The sequence below is a fragment of the Mchenga conophoros genome, linkage group LG15 (genome assembly GCF_057382185.1).
Source record: "Mchenga conophoros isolate Kocher_MC1m ecotype Shallow Benthic linkage group LG15, M_conophoros_male_GT1.1, whole genome shotgun sequence".
NCBI classification, from domain to species: domain Eukaryota; kingdom Metazoa; phylum Chordata; class Actinopteri; order Cichliformes; family Cichlidae; genus Mchenga; species Mchenga conophoros.
In genome coordinates this window covers 38267198-38294955 of record NC_140540.1, presented here as the reverse complement: position 1 = coordinate 38294955, position 27758 = coordinate 38267198, and the positions used below count along the sequence as shown (strand labels likewise).

General features: G+C 38.9%; 4 protein-coding genes and 1 non-coding gene across 5 annotated transcripts; 3 read left to right on the top strand and 2 right to left on the bottom strand.

Moving 5' to 3' along the window:
• Positions 1–3198: 3198 nt before the first annotated feature.
• Positions 3199–7322, bottom strand: LOC146558846 (5-hydroxytryptamine receptor 3A-like). The gene is made up of 9 exons (XM_085247726.1): positions 6594–7322; positions 6101–6264; positions 5860–5904; positions 5627–5733; positions 5167–5336; positions 4911–5077; positions 4482–4692; positions 3846–4031; positions 3199–3761 (listed from the first exon to the last, which is right to left on the bottom strand). The coding sequence occupies exons 1-9, from the start codon at positions 6598–6600 to the stop codon at positions 3466–3468; spliced, it is 1353 nt and encodes a 450-aa protein (XP_085103852.1). The 5' UTR covers positions 6601–7322; the 3' UTR covers positions 3199–3465.
• Positions 7323–7475: 153 nt separating this feature from the next.
• Positions 7476–9347, bottom strand: LOC146558845 (receptor-transporting protein 2-like). Its single transcript, XM_085247727.1, has 2 exons — positions 9053–9347; positions 7476–8670 (listed from the first exon to the last, which is right to left on the bottom strand). The coding sequence occupies exons 1-2, from the start codon at positions 9199–9201 to the stop codon at positions 8343–8345; spliced, it is 477 nt and encodes a 158-aa protein (XP_085103853.1). The 5' UTR covers positions 9202–9347; the 3' UTR covers positions 7476–8342.
• An 862-nt stretch (positions 9348–10209) lies between these two features.
• On the top strand, positions 10210–12523 carry LOC146558844 (receptor-transporting protein 3-like). The gene is made up of 2 exons (XM_085247395.1): positions 10210–10431; positions 11335–12523. The coding sequence occupies exons 1-2, from the start codon at positions 10286–10288 to the stop codon at positions 11666–11668; spliced, it is 480 nt and encodes a 159-aa protein (XP_085103521.1). The 5' UTR covers positions 10210–10285; the 3' UTR covers positions 11669–12523.
• A 361-nt stretch (positions 12524–12884) lies between these two features.
• Positions 12885–16792, top strand: dynlt2b (dynein light chain Tctex-type 2B). The gene is made up of 5 exons (XM_085247396.1): positions 12885–13251; positions 13787–13920; positions 15614–15683; positions 16081–16144; positions 16220–16792. The coding sequence occupies exons 1-5, from the start codon at positions 13205–13207 to the stop codon at positions 16265–16267; spliced, it is 363 nt and encodes a 120-aa protein (XP_085103522.1). The 5' UTR covers positions 12885–13204; the 3' UTR covers positions 16268–16792.
• A 9665-nt stretch (positions 16793–26457) lies between these two features.
• Positions 26458–26567, top strand: LOC146558842 (U6 spliceosomal RNA). The gene has a single exon (XR_014888857.1). It is a non-coding gene; the product is annotated as a U6 spliceosomal RNA (small nuclear RNA).
• Positions 26568–27758: the final 1191 nt, after the last annotated feature.

Below are 27758 nucleotides of genomic sequence, written 5' to 3'. Positions count from 1 at the left end.
TTCCAACTACAGGCCAATAAGTGTATTAAATGTAGATTACAAATTGTTTACGTCAATCATAGCACATAGACTTGAAGGTATCATCCCAAGGATAATAAATCTAGATCAAACTGGATTTGTTAGGTCGCGCCAAACCCATGATAGTGTTAAGAGAACTCTGCAAATTATTAGACATATTAATTTAAATAAAATACCAGCTATATTATTGAGTCTAGATGCTGAAAAAGCTTTTGACTCTGTGAGATGGGAAATTTTATTCCAAGTAATGCGTAAATTTGGGTTTAATGGGTCGATCATTACAATATTGAGTGCTTTGTATAATAGTCCAACTGCAAAAATAAAGATCAAAGGTGAACTTTCAGATGCTTTCAAGCTTGAAAGGTCCACAAGATAAGGATGCCCACTGAGTCCACTCTGATTTGCCATTTTTATAGAGCCATTGGCTCAAAGCATTAGGCAGAATGATAAAATAAAAGGGATTAATATTGCTGGAAGTGAACAGAAATTGGCCTTGTTTGCAGATGATGTTTTGGTTTACATATAAAAACCTACTGAATCATTTATGGAGCTCATGTCAGTGTTAAAGGAGTATGGGTCCTACTCGGGATAGAAACTGAATATACAAAAAACACAAGTTCTTAGTAGCTTTTACAACCCCCCCCCCCCCCCCCCCCCCAATTTGCTCAGCAAATACAAACTAGGCTGGGACAAAAAAATGATCAAATATTTGGGCATTAACTAATCAATGGATATAACCAGTTTGGAAGAAATCAACTACTCCCCACTTAAAAAAGATATCATGGTAGATATTACAATTTCTATAGAAAACCCTGACAGATACTTTGCAGAATGGAATAGGACCCAAGAGTTAAGTTTAAAACACTTCAGCTTCCCAAAGATAAAGGAGGACTAGGCCTCCCTTGCCTATATGACTATCATAGGGCAACACAAATAAGAAATCTGGTGGGCTGGTGTAAACCTGGATACTGTTCAAGATGGAAGGAAGTGGAACTTTCCTTGGGAGGTAACTTCCCTGTCGGGGCACTGATAGGAGATCCCTCAGAGTTATGATTCCCGGGCAACCCTTGGATAGTAAGCTCAATAAAGACATGGAAAAGAGTACTTAAAAAGTATAAATTAAACCAGAGGGCCGGATTCCTTAGTTGGTTTACATATGACCCAGAGACCGACTTGACATTTAAAACATGGGCTAATAAAGGTCTCATCACATACATTACCTTGTTGAAAGATGGAAAAGTGATGAGTTTCCAGGATCTTAAGAATAAGTTTAGGTTGCAAAATCAAGATTTTTTTTAGATATTTGCAACTGAGGGACTTCCTGAATAAAAAGCTAAAACATCCCCAGTTATCGACTGGGAATGAAGAAATTATTTATATATTCAAGAATGCATATAGAAATGCACCCTATCAAAAAATTATTTCCAAATTATATTGTTCACTGACCAATCTAAGGGGTCATGATACAAGATATGTTAAAGCAAGATGGGAAACAGAGGGTAATATATCCCTAACAGGAGAGGAATGGGATGGGATCTGTTGGCAGCAGTGGTCGGTAACAATCTCCCCCTCGTGGAGGGAATTCAGTTGGAAGAATGTAATTCGTTATTTTAATACCCCGGCTCAAAAATCCAATTATTCTCATAACACAACATGCTGGAGGCAGTGTGGACATGCAGCAGCAAATCATTTCCACATTTTTTGGGAATGTCCTCGTGTGGCTCCATTTTTGAAGGAAATACATAATGTCCTGGAAACAATCTTCCAAAAGAAAATACAATTTCATTTTGCAGTATTGTACCTAGGAAACTTAGAGAGTCTTAATCTATGCAAACCGGTTAAATATTTGTTCAATGTGCTGTTGGTAGCTTCCAAAAAGGCCATAACCCGCCGTTGGCTTAAAGAGGACACTCCTACTATAAATGAGTGGATTGATGTGATATACAGGGTGGGCCATTTATATGGATACACCGTAATAAAATGGGAATGGTTGGTGATATTAAAGTCCTGTTTGTGGCACATTAGTATATGTGAGGGGGAAAACTCCTCAAGATGGGTGGTGACCATGGTGGCCATTTAGAAGTCGGCCATCTTGGATACAACTTTTGTTTTTTCAATAGGAAGAGGGCCATGTGACACATCAAACGTATTGGTAATGTCACAAGAAAAACTGCGTTCACCAGATATCAACACAATTTCGATCCGCTCCTCACGTGTTAACCTCTTTGACATGTCAATGGCTGTGAACAAAGAGAAACTTGTAAATAACTCATGAAAGAATAAAGTTACGTTGAAACCAAGCACACCATTGTTTTTCTTGTGACATTACCAATAAGTTTGATGTGTCACATGGCCCTCTTTCTATTGAAAAACAAAAGTTGTATCCAAGATGGCCGACTTCTAAATGGCCACCATGGTCACCACCCATCTTGAGGAGTTTTCCCCCTCACATATACTAATGTGCCACAAACAGGACTTTAATATCACCAACCATTCCCATTTTATTACGGTGTATCCATATAAATGGCCCACCCCGTAGACTATTTTTTTAATGGAAAGAATAACTTTTAGGCTAAAGTTGCAGGTGGACTCATTTGAGGATTACTGGTTGAAATGGTTGAAATATGTACAAAATGGGAGGCCCGATTTTGTATAATCTCATTGTATTTTCTGGTTTGTTTTTTTGTTTTATTTTGTCCCCCCCCCCCCCCCCCACTGTAATTAAGTTGTATTGTTGTACATGCTGTATAAATAAGAAAAGCAATAAAACATAAATAATAATAGTAATAAAGAATATCCCATATAGCCTACCTTTGTGTTAAACAAAAACTACAGTGCTGAAACTGGAAGTTTTAAATATCAAATGGAAAGCAGAAGATGATGCCATGATTGGCATAACGTCTCAAAGCTAAATTCCCTGTTTGAACGTGATTGCTTTGGGACCTGTCTGTGGGAAGTTTTTATGTTGTGTGACTCGATAGGTTTGGTGCTCCTGCTTCCTCCCACAGTCTAAAGAGGGTTAAATGTATGATTCAAGTGCAGCTTGTAGTCTGAAGTACTTAGAAGGAAACCATTATACTATATGATACCATTTATATAATCTACACAGGGATATGATTGTGCGTTTCGAAATGAATGTCACTCACAAATTGAATTAAATTTTACAGACGTTTTATTTTGTATACAGTGGTTTCCTCCATTTAAAAATTGTACAGTACAACACAGAAGGGTAAAGATGAATGATTATTAATGCAGCAGAGCTAATTTAAAGTCCAGTATGAAACAATAATGCAAATTACAGTATAACTATACTATACATACTGCATAAATGTGCTCTAAGAAGGTAGTTTTTCACACCATCTACAAAAATGACAAAATTTTGGTCAAAATGCACTAACATTCAACCCACTAGCACAAATGGAGAGCTTTAAAACACATGGCAGTTGTCTACTTATTGTACGAGTTCACCCAGATAATGATGATGGTGATAAAGCTGACCGAGATGAAGAGAATGTAGAGGCCAAACAGCAGGCGGTCTATGATGAAACCCACCTGCATCCACTCCTCTGAGCTTTGGCTGTCCTTTAGCTCCTGATCAACCTTCAGGCGAATGGCCTGGAGGTCCTTGCCCAGTTTCTTGAGTTCATACACAGCCAGGTCCTCTGCTGATTGCCCCTTTGGCTCTTGAAGCCCCACATAAGTTTCAATTGCTGCCACAGCAGTCCTGGTCTTAAGGTCTATTTCTAAGCAAAGTCAAGAAGAAATATTCATAGTCACCTAATCTTGTAACCTTAGATTTCTAAACTCGCTACTTATGTTTGACATACCTGAAACTCTTGGCTTCTTATTCATTCGTGGCATACAAACAATAACACCCAGAAATTGCAGAACAAGGACTCGCATCCAGTGAGGGACAGGAGAGAAGTCAGCAGACCCACACAGCAGGTTGGTGATGAGGATTGTTTCCAGCAGACTGGCCACCATCAGAGCCAGGCAGAGAGAAAAGAACACGTCTACAGAGAGACAAAGGAACCCAGAAACAATACAAGTTTACAATGTCACAGTCTAAGTCACTAATCTATATATTTTTATCTTAAAAGCTGTTCTTTAAATGCACATGTAAATATAGTTTAAAAAAAAGTGAACATTATTTACAAATTTGGACATAATAATATTGATTTGACTATTTCACACATGTTATGTATGTGTATCTATAACAAGTATATAAGTATACAATGCTAATACTGCATTACAGTATGTATGTGAGTACAGATTTTCAACTTGACTCTATAAGATCGAGGTCTGATATGGGATGTAAGGGTTCCCTTAACTTTCTTTAACCAGTACCTTTCATATTATATATATATATATTTTTTTTAGTATAGGATAAGTTAATAATTAAAAAACATAACTACAAACAGTTTCAAGAAATCACCGTAGACATTTTGTTGAGTGTCACTAACTTATGAGGGGTATGGTGTTTCCGGTGACCGGCAGCAGGTCATTCATGATGAGCAGGAAGACAGTGTAGCCGAGGATGAGGGTCATCTTGAAGGCGGACCTGTCCACACTCTGTGGTGGCAGCAGGAAGCTGAAGAGGTCGACTGTGATGAGAAAGCAGCTGGGGAGGAGGAGGTTGACCACATACATAGTGGCCCGGCGCTTCAATCTGATCTGTACAATAAGGGAAAACTTGGTCAGGTATGTTTGTGCTGTGAAATCTTCTTATCGTGACCAAGTGGATCGTGTATGTAAGCAAATCGTGATTTTAGCTGTGTTGGATTTACAAAACAGGCATTATGGACACATTAATACGAGGTATGTGAACAAGCCCAAGTATGTGCTCCTTTCTGCCTAATTACAGCAGTTTATTGGCACTGCAATCCACCTACTTGAAATTCAAGCTCATCATAATAAAGATTCTCATTCTCTCCATCATGATTGACTTTATTGGCGGTGATTTCCAGCAGCTCCCATTCACCCATGGTGGCCATCACACTCTGGGAGATCTGTGTTATTAGTTCTGCAGATCTTCCAAGATAAATCTTTATATCCGATGCTGTGGAAAAGCAAAGAGGAAAATACTGAGCTAAAGGTGAGCTCACTAATTGTCCACATGTAATGTATATGTATAAAATATTTTCTGACCATAGTGCAAGTAGGAGTTGAAGGTATAAATGCAGTTTTGTATGTCGAAGGGGAAGGTGTAGATATTGAGGTTACAGGAACTAACAACTCTGACAGGTATAGCGAGATTCACTTGACCATTACTGTACAGGTACAGATAGGGAACAGGCGGTGCCTTGTTTTCCTCCATACTGTAAGAACAATTAGAAAAATGATGGCGTGAATAACAAACATGGCACCTATTTGAACATTTGGTAAGAATTACAGTGTCTAGTAGTTAGACAATTATGGACCTATAAAAAACATGGCAACTGCACAGTTACATGTAATAAATATTGCTGTAAGATGGCCAAACATTAACAAAGACAAATACAAAATGTATTTATTATTAGGAAAATATAAGGAAAAGACTTGTTTTGGTTCCATAGATTATAATATGTGTATGCTTTGAGAGGCACAGGCTTGGTAATATATCACTTACAATTCATTGATTACAATATCGGGAATCCAAAGTTGGCTTGATGGAAGAGCCATCATGTCTGTACCACACTGAACTGGGTCCCAGCTGACAAATTCATTTATCCACAACTAAAAGAACAAAACTCATGACAATGGATAGATCACGCATGCTACACGTAATCATGATGTTTTAAAAAATATGATTATTCCTGTATCACAGAAGAACAAACGTAGCCGGATCATTGCAGTACTCACACACTGTAGCCAAATGTAAGCGGTCAAGAGTTGTGCCTTTTCATCCTGAAAGACAACCCAGTATATGCCAAGGGATTAAAAAACATTGGTGTTGCTATGGAAAGAGAATCATTTGAGCAATGTGGATATGGTTTATCCATTTCTCTAAGTATTTTGCCTTTACTTAAAGAGTTTTAGAGTGCAGTCTGTATACACACTTGTTACATTTTATGTGATGTGATGTTCTGATCGGTGAACATACCACCCCTAGAATCCCATACAGAGTGAAGAAAATAGTGACATTGGTGCATGTTGACATGTTCCTCACAGGCCGTATGTCATTCAAGTCAAAGACCGGAGACAGAGCCTCCAGCAGGGCAGGTTGGGTTGGCTGAGAGCAGCTAATGGTGTAATTACTGCAAAAAGCTGATGAGACAATAAAATAATATTGAGTGTAATTATGTTGCAATGTTTGGCTTGCAATGAGATTTTAACAAGAAAAAAAAATCTGTGTTTATTTTGTACTTTGTAGAAATCATTTGGAATTTAATGAATTCTATATTGATTTGAATTTCCAATTTATAACTCAGTACAAGATAATTTCACTAATCCTGAAGTTCTTTTACTATGTTACACAAACATTGTTCAGTAGACACCAAAAACTTTCTTCTAGACTTTTTCTTTTTGAAACTGATGCTGACTTGTTGTTGAAAATGAAACTCAAATACTCATAGTATGGTTCAGAAAATTCTTACCTGGCATGAAGATACTGAGGGAAATAATCAGGGTAGACTTGATTGATGACAGGAGACCCTTGAATAAAAGCAAGTACAATCAAAAGGTCTGATGGTTAAATGATGAAATGTTTAAATAAAGTAACAGAGGATGTATTGAATTGGTGGTGCTTTATTGATCCTAAGGAATAACATAACATAAACACATGCAGGTATACCTTACCATTTTGAAAGTGAAATTGTTGTATTCCAGCTGCTTTGGAAACTGTTCTTTGATATACTAGTGAATAATAATCTTCTCAAAAATGGACACATTCATTTGCTGTCAGCCCTATTAGTCAGCGCCTACAGTCCTAAAGTGTGTCTCTACTTATCTGGGAAACTAACTCTCGCAAGTCTAAGTCAGCCTTCATGGCCAAGATATACATAATGTCACTAAACAAAACGTGATGTGGACAAACCCATGGAAAAGTTGTGGAGCAGGCAAAACTAAAGGCAGGGCAAGTGCTTTGCCTGTAGGTGTTTTCAGACAACATGCAGATAAACCACAGTTAATGTACTGTACCTCAGTGTGTGACTCGAAAAATGTTGAGGACTGACCACAGCAATGTCAGTGCCACACCTGCTGATCACAGGCAAATGAAGAGGTGTTGCTGTGTGACAAACAGGTTGACTTTGCTTTCATGCAAAACCTCCTATCAGATAACCTTTTCCTTTTTTCAACAATTGTGCAAAGAACAGTGGGCCAGAATTCCTCCACAGTGACGTTAAAAACGCATCTGCAGTTACCACAGATGCTTGATTGCAGTTCATGCTGCCAAAGGATGACATAACCAGTTATAAGATTTAGGGGGCTTGCACTGATGTTTGAATATCTTTTTCTAAATCATGAAAAACAGTAAGTTATAATTTAAAGGCAGATTTTTATTTATTCTTTGTATTATCTTTGTCTGCACTACAAACACTTCATAAAGGCAGTTTAACTACAGTTGCAGGATCAGTAAACATGACGCACTAAAGTCTCCTCTTGCACTGACGAGTTTGAAAAAAATGGAGAAATAAAATACATTTCCAGAAGATTTTCATTTTTTAAAATTTTTGTAAGAAAACAATATCGAGACAACAGCACGTGTTCACCCCCTTCCTTTTTTTTTTTACAATTAAAAAAGTAACATAAGAGAAAGTGTACTTATTAATATTTATGAACATGCACATGTTTGTTCTTAAAATACCAATCCAATAATATCTTTGCATATTTTTTCTTGAAGAATGGTGTTTTTTTCTCTTTGAAAAAATTACCCAGGCTCATTGTAAAACAATGTATTATATTTACCAAAATTCATGGTATGTACCATGCTTCATGTGTAAGCTGTGTGTGTGGCTCTAAATCAAATTAAAAAAGAAGATGTTGCCCACCTCTCTTGAACAATAACGTCATGCTTATTTTTTCAAAAATATGTATTATTTATTTACAAAATCAGAAAATACGAATTTAAATGTGAAAAGTGACTCCTGTAGACCTTCATGTCATATTTAAATCTTGACTTGTTTAATTCATTTATAACAGTAAATGTATGAGAGCTTTTGTGCTAATTAACGTTTTTAACAAAGAAAGCAATATATTAGCTAAAGCTGTCTGCTACCAAGCACAAATAAAGGATAAATACAACAATGTGCATCTGCTTATTACAGAAAGAAGAAATACAATAAAACAGAATGAAAGAAGGCAAAGTTATGATCGAACAGAAACAGGCTGACTTTAAAAGCAGCTCATTTTGTGCACACGCCTTTGATGCACCCCTCACAATGTGTGGGCTCATGCGGGCTGTCAACGTCAAAGCTTCTGAAATACCGCTTCCGTCCACCAGGGTTTTTATGGTAGCACTTTTGTTTTATTTTCTCCACCAGATTCTCCATGAGGATGTGCACATTGTCAGATTCCACGCTGGGATTCTCCATTGGAGCTTCGGAGCACATCTTGCAGTTCTGGCGTAAGGGCCTCACCTTGACAGTGCCCTGCCCGTTTTTCAGGCGCATGTGGAAGAGCACCTTCACCTTGTTGGAAGGCCATTCTCTTCTGCACATGGAACATTTAAACCTTGGAAATGAAAAAGAGCATGTGTTACTTTACTAGAAGAGTCTAGAGTGATTATATGATTATTTTTAATACGAGTTTAAACTTGCATCGAATTGTTTTTTAACGAGATGGCACCCACGCAAGGAAGTGAAAGGAAACAAATGATGTCAGCTCCATCTTACATCTTCAGTTCTAGTGTTGCTAGTCTAAAAAATATGCTCCCATCATTGAAACTCTGGAATATTCTTTTTACTTTTAATGAACTAAGCCTCCTTAGCAACTACATTTATTCCCTCATCTTTAATGTTGCAATCTTCATGCACAGTAATTGGCATAATGCAACTATATTTTTTATATATTAACCTATGAAATATACCATACTGAATATACAAACCACACTGACCTTGCACCTGTGTTCCTGATGTACTGCTTCCAGCCCATGTCTAGGTTGTCAGGCTCAATGTTTTCATCATACTCTAAATACCAAGAGTCTCCTCGTTTAAGACTCTGTGCTTTAATACGAAAGATACGTATCCATTCAGGTGGCAGCATCTTTTAGGTTAAAGTGGTCGCTGGTAGCTGAAGAAGAAGGATAACTCTAACAGCTGATGTGTGCAGTAAACAAACAGCTGGTGAGAATGAGTCATCCTCCTCAAGCTGCGAACTTTGACTGTGGCTCTGCCAGAAGAGTTTGTGGGGAAGACAAAACTTACAACTGTAAAACACGCTATCTTAAGTTTCAGTTACAGTTTTGTACAATCGATACTTAAAGCGTTTCTTGTTAAGCAACACTGACACCTTCTGGTTGCTCTCCATGCTCCTCTTTGCCCAGGTAGACTCAGAAGGCTTTTCTGTATTGCTATACTTTTTGCACTTAGTCGGTGTGACGAAAATGTGCAAAATGTTTTCACTGTGTATAAAAAAAAGACATTAGTGAACATTAGTGGGAAAAAGAGCTGATAAAAAACATTAGTGAACACGTGATTCTTATCATCGTGCTTATAACTCAACTCAGCACTATACCTGCACTCTACTGATTTTGTTTTTCTTTTTGTAGCTTCTCCCTGGTAGCAGGTAGCTCTGCATATGTCTGTGCGCATGTTCAAGCAGGTAATCTTTTGCTTGTTAAGCAAATGTGTGAAACTCTACAATATGGAGTCATTAATTATAATAATGTAGAATAAGAATATATAACATTCATTTATTTATTTGCTTTTTCTGGTAACATAAGAGCAAAAAAGATGTTAATTTTACATGTTCACAACTTTATTTATTTATTTATTTTTGCCAGAGTGAGAATATTTCACTCAAAGTAGTGACTGACAACAAATGTGTGCACAAAGGCTAAACCATAAACCAGCATAAACCAGCAGGTTCCAGTGTTGCTACAAAACATTTCAGTTTCATTTCACTTACAATCTAATGATTCGCCATCTAATATTCTGATGTTCATTGTATAAACCATAACTGAAACTTAAGGAAGCCTGCTTTGCACTGGTAGCTTTCGGTTTCCTCTCAGCTGGTACAGCCTTATTTAAAGTTCGCAGCTTGAGGAGTCATTCTCACGAGTTCCTTGTTTACAGTACAGATCAGCTGTTAGGGGTTTCTTTCTTCTTCAGCCGATTTAATTGAAAAGATGTCACCAGAATGGACACAAATCTTTCAGATTAAAGCAGAAGATCTTAAGCAAGGAGACTCCTGGGAATTACAATATGATGAAAATATTGAGCCTAATAAGCCAAACTTGGACTGGAAGGAGTACATCAGGAACACAAGTGCAAGGTCAGTATGCTGAACAACTGTTAATTACTGCAGCAGGTTTGCATTGAGTATTTGCATGAGTGTTAATATTTACACTATTGTATATTTGTGTTACATTAATATGCCTTACATTACGCAATGTGCGTGATAAAAGTACACCATCAATACATTTTAGTTATTAAGGAATATTTGTTCATTCCTTGTTTGGTACAATTCCAGAGTTTGAATGATGGAAAATAATTGGAAGTGGTATAAATACAACTTTACCTAAAAATACAGATTTTAGTCTACCAATACTTGCCTTTAAGAGCTATTCTAGCGATTCTAGCTCTGTCTGGTATTGTGTAAACTGGAATAAGTAACATCAGATGGTTTGTTTTCCTTTTATGTTCTTGTTCTTCACTTTTCAAATGTCATTATTACACTATTAATTAGCCAAAAAGCTAATAATTTGGTCTGCTCAGTTACATCTAAAGATATATTTATTAGATTTTCCTCTTTCTTTTATGACATGTATTGTATTACTGTGGTGGCACATCACTGTAACACTGTAATGAATATAGCACAAGCTTCTTCCCTTTGAAATATATTCAACTTTCATAGCTCGATAGTAATTTTTTTAAACAAATTTAAACATAAACATCATATGAATCACACATTCATCCATCAGAAGGGACACAGTTAAGCATGAGAAGCTCAGTTATATCTCCTCCCACTGCCCTTGTAAATGCATTTGATTCCACCCAACATCTCTACTACTTACAGATGTGATTCTGAGTGCAACACATAGGGCAGCTATCAGCTTTTACACAAATCATGAGTTTAGTGCAAGTTTGTGTGGTTAAATGAAAAATTCTGAATTTTTTAAAAGTAATTTTGACTTCTACTGAAACAGACATTCTCTTTCTCTTTTTTAATTTCAAGTTTCAAATGTTCCATGTGTCGAAGAAAGTGGCCTTCCAACAAGGTGAAAGTGCTCTTCCACATGTGCCTGAGAAATGGGCAGGGCACTGTCAAAGTGAGGCTCTTACGTCAGAACTGCAAGAAGTGCCCAAATGCTCCAATGGAGAATCCCAGCGTGGAATCTGAGAACATAAACACCCTCATGGAAAAACTGGTGGAGAAAATAAAACAAAAGTGCTACCATGAAAACCTTGAGGAAAGCTACCGACCTTTCAGACTCTATGAAGTCAAAAGTCCCCATGAGCCTGAACACTGTGAGGGGTGCATAAAAGGAGTGTGTACAAACAATCTGTAGTTTTAAATCTATTTACTTATATTATCAATATCTGATTCGGGGGCTTTAATTATGCTGTTTGCCTCAAATAATGGTAATGTTAGTGCTCAGTCATTACTTCAAAGCTGAAGGGTATACAATTCACAAATTCTGCACAAGCAAAACATGAAGTCCATTTGTGATTAGACATGTGAAAACTTACTGTTTACAAACAAAATGCACATAAGTCAAAATTGTCTACTATCAGTAAATGTAGCATAATGTTTACAGGAGTCACTATGTCAAAATGATTTGTAAATAAAATAAAAAAAAAAACATAGTGGTGATGTTGCAATAAGAATTTGGGAATTTATGATATTGTTTCTTCTGTTGAATGCATTGTTGTTGAGGTGGATAGCAGTTTATTTATTTATTTGTCTTCTGTTTAATGAAGTAAGCTAAATAAGATAAGATAAGATAACCTTTATTAGTCCCACACGTGGGAAATTTGTTTTGTCACAGCAGGAAGTGGACAGTGCAAGAGTTATGAGAAATGACATGAAAGATCATATACAACTGTATATTATTATTATTATTAAGATTTATATTTTTCTTTGTCCCCTGTTGGTCTGAAGTGTTCTATATAACGAGCAACTGAAATGAAACAAGTGCATCTTTGTGCCTCTTTGCTAACAACCTCTGTGGTTTAAAGTAAGAATAAAAATTGCAAAAAGATGCAGATTTTGCACATATAATGACACTATTTAGCAAGCATAAATTAAAAATGAATTAAAACTTTTGAAATCGCTGTTGAAAATGTGTCTGCATCTGTATATTGCCAGAGCTGGAAGTTGTTCTTTAAAGACAAATTTACTCACATCTTATCAGTTTTGGGTCTGTTTCTTCAGGGGCTTTGAGCAATGGGAAGCATGATTTGATCAGGCTGCAGCTAAAAGGCCTTAGAACCAGCTGCATTCAGAAGTCACGCAGATACCATGAGTAGCCCAGCAGTTGAAATTATTACATATATTAAAAAACATCATTTTAAGACAGTGTGAATCATGTATGAGTAAAGGCAGTAAAACATCACTAATGGGGACAGAGTATAAATGCATTAGGTGGAAACAGAAACGATTTCATAAGTAGTAGAAGGTTTATGTGTTTAGGTTTACAAGATGATGAAGGAAGGCTTGCAGACAGCTATCCACATGTTGTAGCTGTTTACGATCACCAGGGGGCAGTGTCACTGACAACCGGTTTGAGGCCTACTACAGCTTCTACTGCTGTTGATCTTTCAGCTAGTCACCGAGAAGAGCGGAGTTAAATCGAAACTGCAATCGAGTGTTAAAAACTGTGAAGAGTGTCCAGTAGCGCCATTATCTGTGATTTTCGTGCTTTTTTGATCAACTTTAATGTACACACGGAAGAAAAACGAACCGGTTAGCTAAGCGGTACTCTTATTTTGAAACAGGAAACAAGGGAAAACGTCGCCATGGTTACGGGTAGCATTTGGCTAGCTTCTTAAAGACGCTCTTCACATTTATTTGCTCGATACTGTAGTTTGAGTACTCATATACCATGGGGGAGTCCGATACTTACCACATACGACCCAACCATCAGCAGAAGTGAGTTGATTCATGTGGTTAAACGGCTTTTTTCCCACACAAGTAAAGAAAACTAGAATTTAGCATTTTAGCTAGCTGATTCGCGGTCTACTTTTAGCTGCGCAGTTGTTCCAGCCTTGAATAAATGACATCTACCGTCAAACTTAATTTAGTAGTATAAATACTACCAATCGTCAATCAAAATAATGTGGTTACGTGTGCAAACTTGAATTTTTAACCGAAGTTTAGTCTGTTACAGCGTTCATGCAGATTTATCTGCAGGAACTTTACCTATTTTTCCTGTACAATGCAGATGTACCAGGGCATTCAAATGTGATTACTTTAGGCATGTAGTTACAATATACAGTGCCATAGGTAAATAAGTTTAAAATGCAAATGAAAAAAAACTTATAGCCTATTGAATATAGAATGTATTGTTCACATGACGTTTATTAGCATGCATGTTGCCATTATTAAGATATTTGTGTATCAGAGGCTCATTGTGCTCGTTGGAAGGTTCATTTGCTGTCTTGTTGTTTTCCTGTAAATCTTGCAGGTTCAGGCCAGCTGTTGTGAAGGAGTGTATTCGTGAAATTGTGAGGGAGCGACTGTTTGGGGTGCAGTACAATCCAGAGGAAGTCCCAGAGCTGACCCGTTCACTGGCAGACTCTGTGAAGGACAAAGTAAAGAGTGAGTGAAGCATTGTCGCTCTCATGTGCTGTCAAAAGGACAGAACATTCAATTATTTCTAAAAATTTTAGCCGCAGCTTATAATGACCACTTTAATTATAGGATGTGGCAACCATCTGTGTATCTGTTTAAATAACAGTAAACTTGTGTTTCACGTAGAGGTACCCAGGTGTCATAGGCACTTTTTTCCAAGTAACTGAAAGGTTCCTTCAAACGGCTGTTTTCTGCATTTCCACTGTGGTACTCAGACCTATAAAGATGAGGCATTTTAATCTGCTGCATGTAACTTTTTTCATGCAGCTACCACTACATCTCAGGCCAATATGTGTCATGATTTCCAGGTTCAGTACTGTGCAGAAATCTTGAGTCATCCCGCATTTCTTCATATTTTTCTTCTTAGGAGCCAAACTTTTTTACATTTTTAAAAACTGGTCCTGAGCAATAGTTCTCCAGGCTTTCTGAATGCCATGGCCAACTTATTCTCTCATTTTCAGTCCAGTCCTTTTTACCTGACCATTTGCATCATTTTCGTAATTTTTAACTTAACTACTAGTTAACTACTTAGCACTGATCTATAAACCATTCAGGGGATGAACCAGTGTTTGTGTCTACTTATAACAGAAAACTTGCCAAAGAACTCGTTTTAAATTGTGTCTTTAGGCACTTTGTTACAAGCAGCCTGTCACAAAAACACATGATTGTTCCCATTACTTTAGTTGAATATAAGAAAAATGAACATATAATTTGACAGTCATAAAATATTTTTTGAGCCAACATGGTGATTCCCAACAAGTTATTTTGTCAAAATCAAGAATATCTTAGGATAGTGTCCAGTGTGCTAGCATTATATTGGGGAAACTGACAAAGTGGAAGATAAAAGAAGACGTGCCAGGCTTAAAAAACTATGTACAGCAGATGAACTGTATCTGAAAGTCATTAAGACATCCTTAGGTAAATAAGGTTTTTTCCTTAAGAAGTTGGAAAAAAAACCCTGCAGAGACCTGACACAGGACCTGAGAGATGGAACTGCCCCTTCTGCTGATCCATCTGCTCTTCACTGAAGGTTCATCAGAAATGGTCTCACTGAATGGTGATTGTCAGGAAGCCATTCTTTAAGAAAGGAAAAAGAGAGAAAAGGCTGAAATTACGCCAAATTACACAAGACACAAGATCTGGACTGAAAATCAACATGTCTTAATGAGTAATGAATCTAAATTTGAAATTTTTGGTTCAAGCCATCAGTATGTATAGACAGAGGACAGTCAGAACAGAGACACAACAGTGAGTGTGTACACATCTATAAGACACGGTGGAGGCTCTGTCATGGTTGGGGGCTGTATTTTTAGCCAGTGGTGTTGGGGATCTATCTTTTTCTATCGGTGTTAGCTTTTTGATGCGTGTTGACTTATTCAGGGCTCCAGTACCACAATGGTTTGAATGCAAACATTTCTGAAAGTTTCAGCAGTGGAAATGCAGCAGTGACAAGACTAAAAGGATTGTGGATCTTCACAACAGCCTGTTGGAGCAATAAATGTATAACACCATAAATTCCTGGCCCCACAATGTTAATGAATTATTTCCCATTTAAAACAAATTTGATTAGTAAAAAATATTGACTAATATTCATATTACACAGTATTTTTTTTCTTTTGGATGTACATATAAAATACTATCCTATTCTCTTTGTGAACAGATTCAGGATTTGACAAATATAAGCTTGTTGTGCAGGTGGTCATTGGAGAACAACGAGGGCAGGGAGTCAAGTAAGTCTTCATTTGGTACTGGAAACATTAGTCTTGCTCTTGACTTTCAGAAACTGACTTTGACACAGGGATTACGGTTAGGGCTCAGGGCTCAGTGTATTTTTTAGACATGTCATATGTTGTACCAGAGAACGGAGACCGGATCATTTAGGTTGTTATCAAAGATCTGCTCTTCATATTTACATCATCAGTATCAGCAAACACCTGATTAAGGTAAAACTGTAGTGATTCAAAGTTACTAAAAATTTGAAGTATCAGTAAAAGCAAACGGTAGGACCGTCTCAAGAAGACACAACCATTATTTTACATTTTTTCAACGTAGTTTTTTTTTTTTAAGTAGTTCAAACTTTAAGATTTTCTTTGCTTGGTCTCTGTTTGTGTGTTTTTTTCTCCCCAGGATGTCTTCCAGGTGTTTTTGGGATGCTGACACAGACAGCTATGCAGAGGATGTTTTCATGAATGTAAGTGCTCTGCTCAGTCACAATTTCATCACTCGAGTCCGCTTTCTAAAAAGCACTCTGATTGTCCTTCCACAGGACAGCTTGTTCTGTGTGGTAGCAGTTTTTGGAAGCTATTACTACTGAGGAAGAGAGGATGGACCACAGGAAAAAAAAGACTTTTACATGAAAATGAGCTGGCCTCAACTAAAGAAGCGACGCACATCTGGTCTTAAAAATGAAAAACCTCATTGAGATTTTGTGACTTATTAAGGACAAAGACTTGTTATGGCTTTTTTTTTTTTTTTTTTTTTTTTTTTTTACCTCAAAACATTGTAATTGTTTAAAATGATACATATATTGTTACTGTATACAAGGTTACAATACTTTATGTTCACTTGGGTCTATTATATGCCCAAGTTACTGTTTATGAGAATAACATCTGAGCTCTGTGAGTTCTCTGAAAGCTGACTGCTTTCAATGTGCAGTTTCCAGCATTTTTTAATACAGGTAATAACATGGTCATCTGCTCTATGCACAGAGAAAGGCCAGGCAGGTTTATTCCAAGCCAAAAGCCTTTAAAGTGTCATTATCTTCATACAGTTTCACAAGAGTCTTTAGTTTGTTTTATGCAGTAAACCTAACAAATGAATAAAGGTCAGATTTAATATATTTGGTGACATTTTAATTTTTCACCTCTACACCTGTTAATATAACTTTATTTATCCCACACTGTTGAAATTCAACTATCACAACAAAAAGTGAATCAAAGACATACAAAAGGCTATTGTTGGTACAGGAAAATGTTATTGTGAAAAAACAAAAGATTGTATTATTTCGAGCAGTTGACTGAGCAGAACTGGTCCAGCAGAGGTCAGTATCTGCCTGTAATCGCCAAAATCCAGATGCACGGATTTTTTTTTTATTTTTTTAAATTAAAGTTATGTGTTCGGGTCGGAACCGCCACGAGTCCCGACTTCGTCAAAGGAAAAACAAATTGTTCAGCAGTTTACGGCGGGACTCCTGGTCCCTGTTTCTGCACAGAGCACGAAACAACTCGGAAACAGTTTTAGGTCCTGGTTGGATTTAGCTATAAAAAAAACTTCATGGTAGAATTTCACCAGCAGTTGCAGTCTAAGATGATGGAGTTAGTTTAGGAAACCTCGGTATGAATGTCTATCCATGTGATAACTGGTCAGCAGCTTTCAAAATAAGAGCTCAGAGACTGTCTAAGTATTTCCAAGATGAAGTAAAAGAAATCATGAATTGCCTAGGAAACCCACCTTCTGTAAATATACAAAATATTAACAAATTATTCTTTACTATATATTAACATATATTCATTAAGTGATGCCGTTTTGAACAGTGATGGCATCAAGCTGAGAGCTAATTACACAAGGCTCCGCTGACAAACAGGTCATAAAAGAGCAGGAAAAGAAAAGATTTCATTTGTATGTTTATAAGTTGTATCTTTAAATGCTTAGTTTTATTTACTGATGCAGGAAATTTATGAACCATCCATCCATCCATCCATTTTCATCCGCTTTGTCCGGGGCCGGGTCGCGGGGGCAGCAGCCTAAGCAAAGAGGCCCAGACCTCCCTCTCCCCAGCCACCTCCTCCAGCTTATCCGGGGGAATACCAAGGCGTTCCCAGGCCAGCCGAGAGATATAATCTCTCCAGCGTGTCCTGGGTCTGCCCCGGGGCCTCCTCCCGGTGGGACATGCCTGGAACACCTCACCCAGGAGGCGCCCAGGGGGCATCCTTGTCAGATGCCCGAACCACCTCAGCTGGCTCCTTTCGATGTGGAGCAGCAGCTGCTCTACTCTGAGCCCCTCCCGGATGGCCGAACTTCTCACCCTATCTCTAAGGGAGAGGCCAGCCACCCTTCGGAGGAAGCTCATTTCTGCCGCTTGTATCCGCGATCTCGTTCTTTCGGTCACTACCCACAGCTCGTGGCCATAGGTGAGGGTAGGGACGTAGATCGACCGGTAAATTGAGAGCTTCGCTTTTACACTCAGCTCCCTCTTCACCACGACGGACCGGTGCAGCGTCCGCATTACTGCAGCTGCAGCCCCAATCCGTCTGTCGATCTCCGGCTCCCTTCTCCCATCACTCGCGAACAAGACCCCGAGATACTTGAACTCCTCCACTTGGGGCAGGAACTCATCCCCGACCCGGAGTGGGCACTCCACCCTTTTCCGGCTGAGAACCATGGCCTCAGATTTGGAGGTGCTGATCCTCATTCCCGCTGCTTCACACTCGGCTGCGAACCGCTCCAGTGCGAGCTGGAGGCCCTCACCCGATGAAGCCAACAGAACCACATCATCTGCAAAAATCAGAGATGAGATTCTGAGGCCACCAAAGCGAAAGCCCTCCGCCACTTGGCTGCGCCTAGAAATCCTGTCCATAAAAATTATGAACAGAACCGGAGACAAAGGGCAGCCCTGGCGGAGCCCATCACCCACCGGGAACGAGTCCGACTTATTGCCGGCAATGCGAACCAAGCTCTTGCAACGGTTGTATAGGGATCGAATGGCCCGTAGCAAATTTATGAACCATTTTATGTTATATCTCGTGTTAAGCATTGAATGTTCTTGGATTCTGAATGAATAATTCAATTTAAAATTCATTGACGTCAACACATTTTTCTGTCTGGTTGTTCAGTGTTCCTTTGGTTCCTGAATCAAAGTCAGTCTGACTGCGATCTAGTGCATCACAGATTCAGCCATCGTGAGTTTGTTGGCTTATTGCGAACATTATTTCTGTGGTGTTTTCATTATTGTGATTATTTAACAGCACTTTCAGAAGTGAAGTGATCATAGCTTTGCATGCTCGACTGTCTTTTCATCCTTTTATGTCAAAGACAAATGGACTGTATAAAGCTGCAGAAGTAATACTGTGTGTGGATAGAACAGCACTATAATCAAACCGTGCCTGAAAAGCTTCCCTGTACTTTGTGACCATGTCATTACGTTCATCATCATCAGGCTGGTTCCATCACTTTGTAGCTTGAATTTTAAATGACACTTTAGCTAATTGTTAGTTACTGGGTCATTAATACTAAATTAAACTCTTTAGCATTTAGTTTTAAAAATATGGCATAGTGTCATGTCTAAAGTTTTTTTTTTCCATCTTGATGACATGTAGGCATCTTCCATACTTGTGCCCAGAAGTCTCCCTGGACTGTGGCCAGAAGCAGTACTGACACCCTGTCTACACTCATAGCCCCCTGGCTTCTTATTGTAAATAAAGTGAATTGCAGGTGTTTCTGTCTGTGTGAAAAACATGTAAGATCTTCGTTCAACAAAATCCATAGGTGTTTAATTGGACTGAGATGTGGTTTCATCTGCCCTTTGGATGGAGGCATTGTCAGTTTGGAAGCGAATTCTCACATCAGGATAAACCTGTTCAGTAACTGAATACATTGGATTACAGATAAAGGTTTTATTGATTTGCAGTGACACTTATATCTAAGGAAAGAAAAAGTCAACCCGTCACAATATCCACCACAGCACAACAAAGTCTCAAGAAGCACTCAGGACAGGGGTCAAGGGTTAAGATGTTTCCTTTAAGTCTTTTTTCTGTCCGCAATTTAACATTTTAGGGACTATAATATATCAGTTTATACTAACATATACAAGATATGGGACTGTTGTGTAATAAAAGGTTAGTAAACTCCAGATGATTGCATTACACAGTTCAGGCTTGTTTTTGCAGTAGAGAAACTGGAATTAGCAGAAATGGTTGTTATGGGTATATGGTACACTGGTTATTAAAAAAAATGGTACAAATGATACAAAACATTCTAAACTGACTAATTAGTTCATATTTGGGGCAGGGATAGCTCAGCAGGTAGAGTGGTTGCCCCATGATCGGGAGGTCGGGGATTCGAATCCACTGAATGGTTACCCTGCGGTACCCCTGAGCAAGGTACTGTCCCTACACTCTGCTCGCCGGTGTGGCTGCATTACTGTTATTTTAAAATAAACTATAGTTTACAACAACAACAAAAAAATAAATACCAATTTGATGGCAATGATAAAAGTGCCATAATGGCATTTAAAACAATAATAAAACCATAAAGTCCACAAATTACACAGCACTATACAAAATACCTTAGGTTTAGTTAAATGTATGGCTTTTGGTAATTATTTGGTCACCTAGCAACAATCCACAGAAAATGGTGCATGCAGTGACTTTCTTATTTTTCATACAGTCAATATAACTCATGCATGCTGCAGAAATTGTGGAATGCAATATGAAGACAGATATCCACCAGATAAATGAAATATGTTTTGTTTTTTTTTTCTAGAAAATTGAAAAATGTACATTTCTTTGCTTAAACAGCCCACCTGTCTCTCGTCCTCAAAACTCGGAGTGCCAAGCAACCTTCAAATGTTTAAGCTGTTCCAGAAACTCAGTTGGGTTTGCTTTTGGAGCTCTGAGATTAGGGGTCTCTCACCAAAGCAGTATAGTTTACTGAGATTATAGGACAGACCTTTAAACTGTGGCCACAGGTATTACATAGAGGTGTAACTTTAAGCCATCACCCTGGTTCCATTAAGATCAGGCTGGCCTGAGTGACCTGGATTGTGGCTATAAAAGGGAGGGTGAATGCTTATGATGAGGGAAGCTTCTTCCAGAAAATCCTAAAAGGCTATTTCAAAGGCTTACTTGTGTTCCTTAGCCAGACTGCTCAACTGTCTTCCTCCAGTCTCTCTGTGTATTCTGTCATCTCTTGGGCTGCTCTCAGATGTTGATTGAAGCTGTTTAAGTCACAGGTTAAATGATCAGCTTATGATCAGCTTACCACTAACATAATTATTTGTTATCCTGTGAACAGTCTGTAAATCTTAAGTGTGAAGCAGATAAGGCCAAGTCAAACGTGCACAAGGTTGTCACAGTTGTCTTTGTTGGTATGCAAATAGTTGTGTAGTAGTTGGGTTCTGCCAGACATCAACGGAATGACAAATAACAACTTAGACTGCACGCTAACATAATGACTTCAGGGCCTTGCATTACTTTGCCAGCCCAGCACAACACCAAACTTGGTAACTTCTTTCCATTCAGAAAGGAAATACTGCAAACATTGTGAGACAAAGCAGAAGAAGCTTAAGTGCGTTGGTATTTGAAGCACCTCAGGACTGCTTTTTCTCAACAGGCTGGGTCATGTTGAAGCAGACAGTTACTTAACCAACAACACTGACACTTTGACCAAATATAATAATTGTATGACACACCAGGATATTCAGTATACAGGAAATTCAGAAGTCATGGCTGATAAGGAAGTCTACAGACTACTTAAAGCCAGGGATACTGCTTTCAGATCTGCTGACAGTCTGAGGGCAGCCAGGGTCAACCTGTCACATGTCGCATCAGAAGAGCCAAACACCGCTACTCCTACAGAGATAGGAAAGGCTTTAGGAGTCTGGGGAAAGGCATTTAGATCACCACGGACTACAAACACCCACCAGAGACCTTTGACAGTAACATTGCTTCCTTTTTCCTCCACTCAGCTCTCACCCACCAGGGCACACATGCGCACACACACGAAAAAATAAAACTTATGTCAGAATGCTGTTCATAGACTTTAGCTAGGCATTCAACACAATCATCCCCCTTGGAGTTAGTATGCAAACTGGACCCGCTGAGCCCGAACACCTCACTTTATAATAGACCTCATCAATGGGGGACCACAAGCACTTTGGGTCGACAACAACACATCGACCACCATCACGCTGAGCACTGCAGTCCTCCAAGCATGTGGTTTCATTAACTTTGTGGATGGCACAAACGTAATGTGGTCTCACCAAAAAAACAACACAGAGAGGCCAACCAACTGGTCGTGTGGTACAGTGGCAATAATGACTTCTTAAATGTGGAGACAACAAAAGGGATTGTTCTGCTATGGAAAGGTTGAGCAGCACCAAATTTATGGATGTGCATAACACAGATGACCTTTCCTGGACAAACAAAAATGCATTTATGGTCAAAAAAGACAGTACACACAGTAAACTTCCTCTGCAGATTGAGGAGAGCGAGAGCCCCGGTGCTGATTTTGTGCTCCTTCTACTGAGGCAGAATTGAAAGCATCTTGACTACCTACATCACTGTGTGGTTCAAAAAATATACTTCCTCGAACCGCAGCAGCGCCATTTACTGCAGTGCACAGTAAATAGCGCAGGAAAGCTCACTGCTGTCCCCCTGGTCTTCTTCATGGACCACTTCGTGGGCTCAAACCTTTACTGTACATGCATAATTCATATTCTTCTAACTTTGAATTATTCTTATTTTGTTTGTGGACTGGGTGAAACAATATTTTACTCCTGTGTATGACTGGCAAATATGGCAGAATTGACTTGTATTAGCTATGTATTAGGTTATTGCAGACAAAGGTGTGATGAGTTGATTACCTTGTTTCACTGAGTTATATGGAAATTAGAGCTGATGGAAGATCAGTTAGAATCCAGCAGTGATGGTGGCATCACAGTGGCAGTGGCACCATTAAATGATGTCTGAAATCATACTTCTCTAGATCAAACAGACAATTAACAAAACAACTGAGTTTGAACAGGGAATTTATTTCATATAACATTGCTTGCACAGATGGAAATGACTCAGGCGGCACTTATGTAAATGTATATAAAACTTCTTTAAATACATTTAATCTAATATTAAAGTATTAAAATGAATTTATTGATCTTTTGGTCTACTGTGGCTTTCACTGTGAGCACCATTACATACTTTATCTTACTTATCCCAGTGATTACCAGCCATTTATCTGTCACATGTGCCATTTTCAGTCTGTTTGATGTAGTCAGTTTTTTTTTTAAAAGTGGTTCTAAAGGTATTAGATCAAAAACAAGTGAGACACATTTGTATTTACTTTTACTTGATTACATTCCTGATGTACAGTTTTTAAAATGTGGGCTAAAACACAGTTTGGATTTTAATAATAATAATAATAATGGATTGCATTTATATAGCGCTTTTCGGGGCCCTCAAAGCGCCTTACAATTCCACTATTCATTCACTCTCACATTCACACACTGGTGGAGGCAGCTACAGTTGTAGCCACAGCTGCCCTGGGGCAGACTGACAGAAGCGAGGCTGCCATATCGCGCCATCGGCCCCTCTGGCCAACACCAGTAGGCGGTAGGTGAAGTGTCTTGCCCAAGGACACAACAAGTTCCCTTTAACCACAGTTAGCAGTTATCAGTTGTGACAATTAGGAGTTATTTAACAAAGATCATCAGTTAAGGAATTGAGATCTCTTCTGTCTCAGTTTGTCGATGAAATTGAAAAGTTGTGTTATATCACCCTGGAGGTCACTTTCATATATGTTTCTGTCTTAACAAGTGCCCAGCCAAGCTGAACTATCCAGTGGGTATTCTGGGCAGCATGAACCCAGAGACTCATGTACAGTAAAACCTTTGTTGGTAATCACAGAGGTTAGACGTGTCTTGTAGATGGCCACTAGTTTTGCAAATGCTCTCCAAGCCGTTAATGTTTCATGGCTGATGTTTGGCAACTCAAACCTTCAGCTCCCTCCACAGATTTTCTGTGGGATTAAGGCCTGGAGACTGACTAGGCCACTCCAAGACCTTAATGTGCTTTTTTCTTGAGCTAATATTTTGTTGCTTTGACTGTGTGTTTTGGATCATTGTCATGCTAGAATATCCACACATGATTCATTTTCAATGCCCTGGGTGAGGGAAGGAGATTCTCATCTACATTTTGTCCCCATCCACCCTCCCTGTGATGTGGTGCAGTTGTCCTCTTTTTCTTTGCATAAAAACACCCGAAAGCACAATGTTTCCAGCTCCATGTTTGACGGTGGGCACAATGTTCTTGGAGTCTTTGGTAGCGTTCTTCCTCCTCCAAAAGTTAAGTTGATGCCAAACAGCTCGATTTTGGTCTCATCTGACCACCTAACTTTCCCCCAGTCCTCCTCTGAATCATTGAGATGTTCAATGGCATACTTCTAACGGGCCTATGCATGTCCTTTTCTGAGCAGGGAGACCCGTGAAGCATTTCAGTCCTTCACGGCGTAGTATGTTACCAACTGTTTTCTTGGTGACTATGATCCCATGAGATCACTGTGCCATTATGGCACCGGATACCGGTACCCATCCCTACACCCGATGAAGCCAACAGAACCACATCATCAGCAAAAATCAGAGATGAGATTCTGAGGCCACCGAAGTGAAAGCCCTCCGCCACTTGGCTGCTCCTAGAAATCCTGTCCATAAAAATTATGAACAGAGTCGGTGACAAAGGGCAGCCCTGGCGGAGCCCATCACCCACCGGGAATGACCCCGACTTATTGCCGGCAATGCGAACCAAGCTCTTGCAACGGTTGTATAGGGATCGAATGGCCCGTAGCAATGGGCCAGACACCCCATACTCCCGTAGCACCTCCCACAGGACACCCCGAGGGACACGGTCGAATGCCTTCTCCAAGTCCACAAAACACATGTAGACTGGTTGTCAGTCTATTTAATTTAAAAGTCTGAATATTTAGAAGCTTAATCTTTAGGCCTAATCTTTATTTTCCTGTTATGCTCTGTAAACTTTGTAAGTAGGAGAAACCCAGAAACCAGTTAAATTATTATTCATCCAAGAACTCAAATCTAGCATATATTTGCATCTTTTTAACTAATTAAAGCATCTGCTTTTTAAATGCATCCCATTCACACTAATCATCTCACAGCTGATAAAACTGAATATATATATTTATAATGTATTTGAGTTCATTTACAGTTCAGCTGTGCTTCACAGCCAGATTAAAAAAATCTAGCTTTTCAGTGCAACAAAATAATAAGTAAGTAAATAAGTTCAAACTGAGCATCAGAATGAGGCAGAACGATGATTTAAGTGACTGATAGGAAGGATAAAAGTAATTCACATGCAACTTGTTACAACCAAGGTATGCAAAACAGCATCTTTGAACAGCAGCAGAAGACCACACCGGGTGCCACTCCTGTCAGCTAGGAAAAGGAAACTAAAAATATCCATCCATCCATTCACTTCTGCTTCTCCTTTTCAGGGGGTGCTGAAGCCTATCCCAACTGTCTTAGGGCGAGAGTTTTGAGCTTGTTAAAAATATTATGAAAATTAAGTTCTATAGTTTTTAAAAACATCAGATTTAAACCGAAGATTTTTAATATAATAGGATATAAGTGTCTTCAAAGTGCAGGTTACTTTTAATTAAACTTCAACCACCTTTTTCTTCACCAATACCAATATTAAGACAGACAGTGCTATTGAGAAGTTGATGAACTTCAGACGGATGTCCAGCTGACAGGATGTGAATGATCACAATCATGTGAAAAATCTGCACTTTTTTTTTTAGTTTCATTCAGAAAACAGTGAGCTTTGTTAAGATTGCACTAAAACATCAAACCTCCTCACATTGCTTCTGTTGTATGTTGTATGTTTTTTCAAGAACTGCACAGCGAGACTTTACAATGTAAGAAATGATTTAGATCTAGTTTTTTTTTATGTAAATGCAAATACTAACTGCTGTGTGTTTGTCACTCAGGAGACAGCGACTGCGGCATCTTGTTCATACCCTCTATTATAATTTGCTTTCATCACCCTACTGGCTGCTTTTCTGGAAGCAGTATAATTATGTTTTACGCTAGATACACCTGGAGGATGTTGTGCCTGAATGTAGTAAATGGTTGACATGCTTTACTCAGGGATTCTTTTTTCTTTTTTTTTAGCATGGATCATTTGCATTACTATGTTGTCCAGTTAGTCCTGTGTTTCATCCTTAATTCATTAAAAAAGAGGTTTGGATGGGCATATGAATTCAAAATTCACATTTTGGTTCTTTTTAAATTATTCAAGCAGTGTTTCACCGAGTGGTGAAACCCTTCACATATTTAATTCTTTAAAATAATCATAAAAAAAATCAAATACTGGATTTAAAAGACTGGCGAATCTTTTTTTTTTCATTGCGATTTTATAGACACTTGATTTTGGGAGGAAACAGTGATCTTATTTTGACTTAAAAACGACTTCCTGAGTTTAATTCAATTATGTTTGTGAACAGTTGTTAAAGATTTATATTCTCAGTAGGAGGGAAGGGCTTAGAGCTGAGAGCCACACTAGGGGAGGCTGGAAAGTGGTGAGGAAGCTCTAACAAGCAATTTGTTTTTCTTTTAGTCTTTGAATGGGATTTGCTGAGAACAGCAGCCCAGAAGAAGCATTGCTTATTATGTCCTGTTTAAAATAGTCTCAACCACCACTTACTGGACATCACGGTGTGGGTTTTAAAGCTGTATCACAGGAACCAGCTGTGCCTTTGTCTTTGTCACAGGTATTAATAGTGCTTGCTTCGGCAAGCGCGTACGCTAAATTGGATACGATACAGAGAAGATTAGCATGGCCCCTGCGCAAAGATGACACGCAAATCCCGCTGTAGCACTCCAGCCTCCTTTTATTGGGCGGGTCCTCCAGCTGGATCCAATCACGCCGGGGCAGTAAGTCCATGCACCAATCGGAACAGGGCCCTGGCACAGCTAAATTAACATAGACAAAAACACAGCACCTGCACAAACAAACACACGGACATACAAGTTCGTAACACCCCCTTCCATAAGAATTAAACAATCCTTCTAGTGTTTAATCCTAGACTACAAAATTGCTCTCGACAGGGCGTCCGCGATGACATTTTCCGTCCCTTTCTTATGCCTAATCTGCAGGTTGAAGTCTTGCAAGAGAAGGGACCAACGCATAAGTCTCTGATTTGAGTTCTGCATCTGGGAGAGAAAAACCAATGGGTTATGGTCAGTGAACACTTGAACAGGGATAGAGCTGGATCCGATATACACCTCGAAATGCTGTAGGGCTAACAACAAGGCAAGGGCTTCCTTTTCAATGGTACTGTAGTTCATCTGATGTTTGTTGAATTTTTTTGAGAAGTAACAAATTGGGCGATCCACGCCGCAATGGTCTTCCTGCATAAGGACAGCTCCTGTTAGGTATTTTGATACCACGGTTAGCATTTACAGGATATTGTTTTATACAGGAAAACTGTTACTCAATAAGGCCCAACTACTAGTTGTTTTTCTCTTTCTCTGTGACCCAAGAATTAATGTGTAGGACTCACAAGCTGGTACCCCAAGGTCGAAAACACCACAGAGATGAGACCACTTCCTTACTCCCATCCTCCCTTTTTCTTTATCTCCTGGAAAAGGCTCGTTAAAGGCTAGGTGGTTTGTTTCAGAATTCACTGATGAAAGAACTCTGTATTTTATGTCTAGGAGTGTATTTTGCTGGGATGATCATAAATTGTAGCTGAACTGATAAACTACACAAGGGATACTTTGCTCAGAAGGCAGGAAGACGTTTCCTTATTTGGTCTGTACCGGTTTGAACTGGGAAAGCTGACACACGAACCTTTTTTTTCATCTATATAAACTGCTGTGTATCAAATAAACCTTTGAGTCGATTTGGGAAGACAACCTGAAGCAGTCTGTGTTTCCTTGTTCTCCCAAGCTGCTCCCGACGTCGTAACTAACCCAGCTGAATGGCATACCTGAGTGTTACTTTAAATAATTAGGAATCTTAGAAGGAAAGGACAGAACTCTGCTTATCGCTCACGCCACGGAGGAAACCCGGGAAGGC

Bases quoted from the DNA above. Each gene is read 5' to 3' on its own strand.
- dynlt2b (XM_085247396.1), top strand. From the start codon at position 13,205: ATGGGGGAGTCCGATACTTACCACATACGACCCAACCATCAGCAGAA. The intron at 13,921-15,613 runs GTGAGTGAAGCA...CTTTGTGAACAG, and splicing joins TGTGAAGGACAAAGTAAAGA to ATTCAGGATTTGACAAATAT. The intron at 16,145-16,219 runs GTAAGTGCTCTG...GTCCTTCCACAG, and splicing joins CAGAGGATGTTTTCATGAAT to GACAGCTTGTTCTGTGTGGT.
- LOC146558846 (XM_085247726.1), bottom strand. The intron at 4,693-4,910 runs GTAGGTGGATTG...CTTATTGTACAG, and splicing joins ATGATGAGCTTGAATTTCAA to ATCAGATTGAAGCGCCGGGC. The intron at 4,032-4,481 runs GTTAGTGACACT...GTCTCTCTGTAG, and splicing joins AAACACCATACCCCTCATAA to ACGTGTTCTTTTCTCTCTGC.
- LOC146558844 (XM_085247395.1), top strand. From the start codon at position 10,286: ATGTCACCAGAATGGACACAAATCTTTCAGATTAAAGCAGAAGATCTT. The intron at 10,432-11,334 runs GTCAGTATGCTG...TTTAATTTCAAG, and splicing joins ATCAGGAACACAAGTGCAAG to TTTCAAATGTTCCATGTGTC.
- LOC146558845 (XM_085247727.1), bottom strand. From the start codon at position 9,201: ATGCTGCCACCTGAATGGATACGTATCTTTCGTATTAAAGCACAGAGT. The intron at 8,671-9,052 runs GTCAGTGTGGTT...TTCATTTCCAAG, and splicing joins ATCAGGAACACAGGTGCAAG to GTTTAAATGTTCCATGTGCA.